This window comes from Cibotium barometz, chromosome 33, assembly GCF_041138505.1.
Source record: "Cibotium barometz isolate CiBa-2024 chromosome 33, ASM4113850v1, whole genome shotgun sequence".
In the NCBI taxonomy this organism is placed as follows: domain Eukaryota; kingdom Viridiplantae; phylum Streptophyta; class Polypodiopsida; order Cyatheales; family Cibotiaceae; genus Cibotium; species Cibotium barometz.
The window spans coordinates 8,871,747-8,881,092 of record NC_141078.1 but is presented as its reverse complement, the minus strand read 5'-3'; the positions used below and the strand labels follow the sequence as shown (position 1 = coordinate 8,881,092).

At 39.4% G+C, this 9,346-nt stretch overlaps 1 protein-coding gene across 1 annotated transcript; it reads left to right on the top strand.

Annotated features, from left to right (window-relative positions):
- Positions 1-493: 493 nt before the first annotated feature.
- Positions 494-1,753, top strand: LOC147619266 (uncharacterized). Its single transcript, XM_086773496.1, has 3 exons — positions 494-851; positions 923-1,028; positions 1,416-1,753. Exons 1-3 carry the CDS (start codon positions 786-788, stop codon positions 1,589-1,591), a joined length of 348 nt encoding a protein of 115 aa, XP_086629622.1. The 5' UTR covers positions 494-785; the 3' UTR covers positions 1,592-1,753.
- The last annotated feature ends 7,593 nt before the right edge of the window (positions 1,754-9,346 follow it).

The window sequence follows — 9,346 nt, the reverse complement described above, 5'->3', positions numbered from 1 at the left end:
ATTTGAAAAAAAATAGAAGAAAATGGCTCATTCCTCTATGACAATCAGTCTGACGCCTCTTAACTGACACTCAATTCAAAAGTCAAATTCCTAGGCAGTACATGAGGAGAATTAGGAGAAGTCTAAAAAATCCGCCACATGTGGGGGGGGCGTTAGCCGGGTTAGATATATAGAGATGAGAAGACAATGGGAAATGTGTACATTTACTCTTTGTTCCCCAAGAGTGGTGTGAGTGTAGTTTGGGTGTGTGTTTTATTTAAAGTTCAAGTTTCCCTTCTATTTCACTTTTTTTTAAAAATGGCCTAATTTGGAGAGGTGGAGGAATAGACTAGAGGTCCTAGATATTTATTTTATTTTTTGGGAAATGGCACTTGGGAACTTTTTGGGTTATTTGCTTCTTAGGGGGTATAAGAGAAGGGCAAGGGTGAGGGGTTGCTAGTGTAGCGCCTTATCCGTGTTAAAGGGCTTTGGTTCCTTTATCCTCTCAATCTCATCCGGATAAGCAAGAAGCACGGCTAGCGAAGAGAGAGACGAGATAAAACTTGGGATAGAAAAAGCCACCGACCCTCCACGCTAGATTCTTCCCTCCTCCTACACTTATAACGTGATCATCATCAGATGATGGCCGCTTCATCTCCCCCCCCCCATCTCTCTCTCTCTTCATGCCGCTGCCTTATCCTCCTCTTCCTTCATGAGCAGCTCAGCTTGTCGCCCTGACCACTAGAGAACCTGCCTTTAATAATTCAGTAGCTTGCTTTTATCTTTCCCACTTCTAACCCGTAAACATGAGGCTTTCTGCCGGCACTGGTGCCCCCAAAGTAGATGCTGTCTCATGCTCTTTCATCATGAAGGTAAGGCCCCCCTATCATCCTCTATCAGTGAAATTATCATCTTGATAGCATGCTTGCTTTTGCAACTGCAGGTGCAGCACCTTATTGAGCGCTGCCTCACTTTCTGCCTTGACCAAGATGACTGTGTCAAAGCTCTCTCAAAGCATGCAGGAATCGAACCTATCATCACCGTAACAGGTAACTGTATCTAGCCTTGCCTGTAGAACTCATCATGTGTTGTAAACCTAATTTAACATTACTGTTAAACAAATGGTACTTTAGCCCTAAATTCCTGGCTATCTGTATTATTGCTTTAACCTTAACCACAAACTCTTGCACCCATTATAGCACTGTTTATGCGTATCCTCCCAAACTTTATTCAATTCATCACCCTTACTTGAGTGTGTATACTTTATCTAATTCTAACCTTTAAACCAGACTTACATAGTTATCTTGTTGACCCTAACTCAACCTAGTCTTACGTGAGGATTAAGGTAATCCTGGCCTCAACCCAACCTTACATATTGACTAAGCTAATCCTAAATTAGCCTTAACTTTACTTATTGGCTTCTTTTGGACTCTCAGTGTGGAAGGAGTTGGAGAAGGCAAACAAGGAGTTTTTTGAGGATTACTATTGTGAGAGGCTAGCAAGAAGATCATCTCACTTCAGCAGAGTTTTGGAGGACACCACAAACAAGCTCGCCAGGCACAGCTTGAATGACATCAACAAGAAGCTCAAGAGAAGGATCCCAAAACCCTAATTACAAGACCAAATTAGAGAACTGGGACGGTTTCGATTAACACGCAACTTGCTGATCTGATCATGTGTGTCATAACGTCCATGTTTTGGATTAACAAACTTCGCCAAGACGACGATCATGTGTATGTTAACCCTGGTTTTTATGAAACAATTACTTCTCTTCTCTCTCTCTCTCTCTCTCTCTCCCTCTCTGGTTTTTCCTTTTTTCGCAATTTCAAGTGACAATGCTTTTCTAGTTTCAGTGAAAATCCTTTGTTTTGTTCTTCAGAATCAGTAGATTTTGTTTTGTGGGTTATTCCCATGCAGTTTAGTTCAATATAGGTCAAATGGGTATAGTGTGCCTGGCCCTTCAAAATCTTCAAATGCCGATTTTAACTGTTTAAACATTGTCAGTTTCTAAGTGGTTTCGATAATAAAACCCTTCTATAAATCAAATCCCAGAACATGTACTTCTCAGCTGACTAATGTCAATGATAAACATGAATTTTATGCAAAGAGTTTTGGTAGGGGGAATGAATTATCCATTTCTATGTAGTTGCAAATTTCAATGTTTTTAGCAGCCGCATTAATCACTAATTTTTATTTTAGCTTTTAATATTTTTAATAGGTTCCGCGATTTTTAGATATTCAAAAGTAAAAGGTGGTTTAGTTTTAAGGTTCCAATATTTTGTGATTTTTAGATATTCAAAAGTAAAAGGTGGTTTAGTTTTAAGGTTCCAATATTTTGTGATTTTTAGATATTCAAAAGTTTAAAAAAAAGGTGGTCACACATTCGGACACGTTCCCAGTTGTCCAGAGATCTGAACCGTTCCGTCAGAGGATTGCATATGGATGGTCCGCGAGAATAACATCTACAAATAGCGTGCAGCCACGTGGGCACAAAATCTCGGCGAAATTTGTGGCCGTGCATGAGTACCGTAGATCTCTTGTTCATCGACGGCATCGGTTGCGCTCCGATATGCCAAATTGAAAGCAGACACAGAGTCCCGTACTACGTACTTTAACGATGCGTGGCAGTGCGTGCACAATACGGTTTTCTTGTGCGAACACGGCTGTAGTGGAGTCTGTAGTGGAGTGGTTAAAGTGGACGATGTCCCAGCCGGTGGTCGGTGTTGCGCGTCTTTGTAACTGGAGTCTGGTGGTATATAAACCGATGTTTCCAGCCAAATTTAAAAATATATATATATATATATATATATACGGTTTTCTTGATATACATAATACATGTTACAAATGCTATGTATTTGCAATAATTCTCTCTCTCTCTCTCTCTCTCTCAAGGCCGTGCACGGTGCACCGACCGTATCTAGCCATTTTGCCAGCTGTCAAGGTCCATCTTCTCACGCTCCATTTGCTCCTTCTGATGGTTTCTCCAGTCTTAGTAGACTCCAGACTCCCACCACCTCAATGAAGGGTGGGGCTCTTGTGAAGATGATGTCTAGCACTCAGGAAGACAATGATGCTTACATGGGCGGTGGTCACTACCTTCCTGTGGCCTTCCATGTTCAGTCCAACCCTTCTGCATATCCTATTCAACTCCAGCCCAATCCTTCTGCATTCATTCAATTCCCATAGTGTGCTTCACCATGCATAATGCCCCGTTCGCTTGTGCTCGAACACCACCTTGCAAACTAGGGTGTTGCTCCATTTGGAGGATTCCCGGGCTCGCCACCTCGGGCCAACATTGTCAACTGTTCCATGCTTGGAGATTGGTAGGGAGCAGTAGTGCGCACAACACAGAAGCACGATAAGTGGGTGGAGGAAGGATTCCACCATCATCTAGCGGGAGAACCCATATTCCTCATCGGATGCAGATCCTCCAGATGTCCTCTCCACGTACTCTACGCGAGGCCATGGATGGCTCTTGAAAGTGTGCACGCAGTCCCATTTGTTGGCCCTTCTCATGCAGCCCTATCCGTCGCTCCTTCTCTTAACCATGTGGGTCAGGCCACAGGTAGAGAGCTCGAATCCTTCTCTTAACCATGTGGGTGAGGCCTGTTGATAGCACAGGCGGAGGTGATGTTAGCGCTAACGACATTATTCCTCCCGGTGTTAGGAGGAAAAGAGCGAAGATTTGGTGGAGACGTCAAAGACGAAGCTGTTGTCCTCAAAGATTTGATAGAGTGCGAGACCAACCGCTTCCTTCAACAAACCAAGGAGATTCGTGCTGCGAAGGCGGAGCGGGTTAGACTGAAAAATGTGCTTAATCGTGTGGTTGCACTTCAGAAATGTTGTTATATTTTTCCCAATTATTTCATTAGTATAAATCTATGCGAACCGATTCCAAAATTGAACATGGCCTTCACACAACAAGCGGTCACTTTCAAACTGGTTGTAGAACTGAATGCGGTCATTTTCTTGTAAAGGATATATATAAATTTAGATACATCTTTACATCTAAATTATAAACTTCCATATTTTTATAAACTTTCATAATATGACATTCTATTAAAAAAACATTTTAATAAACTTCCATATTTTCAATATATTTTGATTTTTTTTACCTTATAAAAAAACACCAAAACATACACACACACACATGGCTTGATTAATGCAATAACTCTCTCTCTCTCTCTCTCTCTCTCTCTCTCTCTCTCTCTCTCATACACACACTTGCTATTCAAATTAAAAAAATTTAATAAACTTCCATATTTCTATAAACTTTCATAACATGGAATTTTATTAAAAAAACATTTTAATAAACTTCTATATTTCTAAAATATTTTTACAATGTTTATGTTTAGGGATTTGAGTATAATGTTTAAGGTTGTACGTGTGTGTGTATCTGTTGACATTGTGTGTGTAAAATAATGTATGTAAATATATGTGTGTGTATGTATGTATATTTATATACATACATACATACACACTTACATACATACACACATACATACATATATCTACACACAAAAACATAAATGTATATATATACATATATAATGCTATAACTCTCTCTCTCTCTCTCTCTCTCTCTCTCACACACACACACACACACACCCACACACCCACACACACTTTTCTTATTTAAACACGTATATTATTTATCTCTCTTACACACACACTCTTTGTTCAAAGTATTTTAACTTTCTATCACAAACATAATATGGCATTTTACAAAAAACACATTATGCATAAGCATATTCACGCCTTCTCTATCTACATGCACGCTGTCACCTTCTCTCGGGAATGAGACATTAAGAGAGACATTAAGAGAGAGGAAGAGGACATAAGCATATTCACGCCTTCTCTATCTACATGCACGCTGTCACCTTCTCTCGGGAATGAGACATTAAGAGAGAGGAAGAGGAAACTTACCACCACCAGCAACAATAGCACGTTAGGCGATGCGACCACTAGAAGAGCACGAGGAGGTTGACCAGCACCACGAACCCTGAAGCAAAGCACGAGGAGGCTGACCACCATATCCTACAGAAAAAGAAGAAGAAATAGACAGCACGGGCTGAGAGAGAGAGAGAGAGAGAGAGAGAGAGAGAGAGAGAGAGAGAGAGAGAGAGAGAGAGAGAGAGAGAGAGAGAGAGAGAGAGAACTTACCAGTTGAGGTGTTAGAGACCAAGGAGCGCATTTCAGAATCTGTGTTGGCATGATGCATGCAATTAGACATTTTATGAATCCTACAGAGACATGCACCGTTTTTTTTTCACACACACAAACATACATGCATGCACACTGTTTTCTATGCACCGTTTTCTCAATCAAACACACACACAGAGACCATGCACACCGTTCACAAATGAGAGAGAGAGAGAGAGAGAGGAAATTTAACATGCAGGTTTAGCTAGAGCCTCACCATGATAGAGCCAACATGGACTAAGAGAGAGAGAGAGAGAGAGAGAGAGAGAGAGAGAGAGAGAGAGAGAGAGAGAGAGAGAGAGAGAGAGAGAGAGAGAGAGGAACAAACCAGGCGAGAGCTTAAGGTCGAGGAGTGGGAGAGAGCTCACCACCAATAAACTGCAGACAATTTGAATCGGGTAGCTGATGGAGGGTAGCGGGGCAGGTTGACGTGGGGGGGCCCTGTGCATGGGCAAAGGAAGGAGGAGGGCTCTAGCAAAGGGAGGTGCCTACAGAGGGCGGTGGGGGGGTGTAGTTACTCTGGGTAGAAGGTGGTGTAGAGGGCGACCGGTGCATTACTCTAGGAGAGGGTGGTGCACGGGGAGGCGACCGGTGTAGGAATGTTGGTTGCAGCACTGGCACACGCAGCCTCCATGGAGGGTCCAAAAAATGGACACGTGGCATGTGGCTAGTAGCCGTATAATATATATATAGATACATGTAAGTATATATAGTATATATCTAAACATTAAAGTAGCATATCTAAATTCTATATGTTAGATTATACATACATAGCTAATACATACACACACATTACCATATTATATATATTAGAATATATTTACATAACACACACACACTTTTATATATTTTCATATATGTCTAATACTATATTTTAATATCTAATTAGACATATATTCTCATATATGAGAATATATATATATATATATATATAGAATCCAAACTAAATTATAAGTTTAGACATTGAAATTGGTTACATAAACCTACACTTTGAGTACTTATTATAACCTCATCTCAAGGACAAACAACACAGCATTGCTTGTGCTTTGTAATTGCATGAATGAATTCATGAAAAACTCTTCCCATTGTGAACTTACCAACCCCATACAAGGAAGTGCCATGGTGAATCCCCAAGGGATGTAGAGACATTGCCAACTTCTCCTCCATCACCAAAAGCATAGTGCGGACCTTTATCACTATCTGTGGGGGGATGGACAGACCTTTGTGCCAAATTTGACCACATAAGGTTGCACACACAGTCAAAGTGTGGGGAAGGCATAGTTTCTTCTCAAACTGCATATGAACACCACGTGCGAACTCGAAGAAAGTGTCCGTGGGTCCTTGGCTTGATGTACCCCATGATGAACATAGATTGTTGAAGGTTGTGTTTTATCTTTAACTTTGCAACAACTGATGAGAGTAGTTGTGCTAGGTGAATCAACTCCATGGAGGATCCATGCCTACGCCTTCTTTCTCTACCATGGCCTCAAGAAAATCATCATCCTAGGCCTGCCCATGCATTGATTTCTCCCTAAGGAACCTAAGGATTGTTTCTAGAAAGAAGCAAGCTATTCAATGAAAGGTCTAAGAAAAGCAAGAAAAAATATAGGTTTGTTTTAGTTAATGCACTTTTGAAAACTCTTTGTCGAAATGGTGGGAGAAGGGGAAAAACCTCATGAGAGCTACCTTGTTATTTCAATTGCCTATGTTTAGTGCACTTCTATTCCATAACCACCATGTGTCCCTAAGGACCTTGACTATATGACCTAACCATTGTATCCTTGCAAGGTGTTCAATAGTGCAAGGTCCAAGACAATGAGAAGAGACAAAAGTGTTGTATTTGAAAACATTTGTCCTATCTAGTGTGAAAAAGGACAAGGTTGAAGTGTGACTAGTTTTCCTCAATCAAATCATATGATTGGTCGGTTTTATTACTAAAAATGGTAAAATTTCATCGGGTTTTATAAAGACAAGGTCAAAGTTTAACCACGATTTTTGAATTTTAACCTATGAAAAAGACATTAAAGGTCATTTTTTTTAGCAGTGCTAGCGAGACAAGGTTCCTAGCTAGGAAAAACCACTTGGGAGCCTACCAAAACGCCATGCAAAACCAATGAGCTTGCCAAAATTCCCTACAGAACCAATGAACAATGCATTTATTGTGGCCTTAATTTCTACCACCAATGTTCAAAAATGTGAAATTTTTGGGTGTGCGTGAAGAGGCAGTGTATAGCTGTAGAATGTAGCGTGTGTTGATGTGTGCATATTGTAGTGCAAGCTTGATTTTTGATAGGCGTCATGCATGTTTTGGAGAGTTTTGAAACTTGTAAAAATAATTCCAAACTGTCAAAAAATACATGTAAACTATGAAAATCCCTTCCCATCAAATTTGACCGACCAGGGTGCCCATTAACATTTATTCTTGAAGGTTGTAGAGCCCTTATAAAAGTAATGTAACCCCTGCAACACAACAGAAGTATCATAACAATACAAGTATTGCTAGAGAAGTGTGGGGGAAAAAAATTTCCCTTCAATTTGAAAGGCCACAAAAAGAGTGACCCTTACACATGAAGGGCACTTATTTAAAAAAAAGTAATATTAAATAATAGAAGGTATTGACATTAGAACTAAAGTAATCAGCTATTGTATTGAAACACTTGTGATTGAATGATATTTTGAAACTTTCGACTCCAAAAATTCAAATATATGAAATACTTGATGAACATAGATTCATAAAGGTTTGGAGCTTGGAGGGTCATGCCTTAGTTAGTTTTGTTGTCTTATTAGATATTAACTTGGGGGGTCACTCATAAATATGTAAGCCTAGCACATGAGTTCAACAAAAGGGGTTTTTTAAATCCCTTTTTTACACATTTTTTACATACAGAAGGGTACCATTTAAAGGAGGTATTTATAGATTGAATAGAAAAAGGGTGTGTTTTATTCATGAAAAATTTATAGATAAGGGGTTTTTACATATAGTGAAGCCCCCGAGGATATTAAAATTTAGTGATAAGTATTGAGATACCATATTTGCACAATGTTTTAAATATTTTCAACTTCTTTTGCGTTACTTTTGATTATAACCCATTGTATAGATAATTCAAGAGAATAAGTTTCATAAAAGACATGGATATTGAATTGTATATAAGTTGTTATCAAAAAACAAAAAACTTGCATATTATAAATACAATTTACCATGTATGTATATAAGAGGTATATAAAGTTAAGATTTAACTTCTCTATATGAAAAAAATGTGACAAGTTAATGAAATCAAGGATTCAATTCTTGTTGATGAAAGGTTTATGAATACTATTAGCTCAGTCCTTATAGGGGTTGAACAACCCTCCCCGAGAAGGGTCCCTAACAAGGACCGTGTGATCTTCAGTCAAAATCTTGATTCCCCTATGGAATCAGATGAACCTTCAAAAAATCTCTAGAAATGCTCGATGGTTTTTTACCAATCATCACTCAGGGAAAGGTGGGGCAGCTATTGGCATTCACATGAAGTGGGAGCATGCCATTTTAGATGCTTGGTCTGATGTTAACCAATGAAGGGGAAACTTTGTGATGACCCATCTCATGACGGGCAAAGTGAAAAAAATTGCCCATCTTTGTGAAGGGCAACTTCCAACAAGGAGACCTTCCTACTTGCAAAAATAGACACTGGTGCCCATCAAAAGGAAACCTTGGTGTAAAAATAAATTTGATCAACATCAAAGGGAAACCTTGGTGTCGTGTATACTATAGCCTACGCTTATAGTATCTATGATTCAGTGTATGTTATGTTTGCATCAAATTGCTTGGTGTTCGTTCACTTATGCATGGTCATTTGGTGCTGTACTAGCAATTGCCCCACTATTCGAGAAATACATTTTATTGAGCCAGATTGAAAACTTTCTCGTTGTAATTTGCAGAGGAAATTGACCATTTTGAGAAGGCATTTCAATATAAATTTTACAAAATATAACTAAAACTTGAAAATTTTGAAGAGGAGTCTTTTCCTTCTTCCAGAAATTTGAGCAAGCTCTCCACAAATTTGAACAAGTTTTGAGGTGAGTCAAATTTGAACAAGTTCTGGGCTTATCTTTTCCCAAACCCTCAGTGGCCACTGGCCGTGTCTTGTCCTCAAATGCGAACAAGTCTAGTCTTAATTAAAACACC

Bases quoted from the DNA above. Each gene is read 5' to 3' on its own strand.
- LOC147619266 (XM_086773496.1), top strand. From the start codon at position 786: ATGAGGCTTTCTGCCGGCACTGGTGCCCCCAAAGTAGATGCTGTCTCA. The intron at 852-922 runs GTAAGGCCCCCC...TTGCAACTGCAG, and splicing joins CATGCTCTTTCATCATGAAG to GTGCAGCACCTTATTGAGCG. The intron at 1,029-1,415 runs GTAACTGTATCT...TTGGACTCTCAG, and splicing joins ACCTATCATCACCGTAACAG to TGTGGAAGGAGTTGGAGAAG.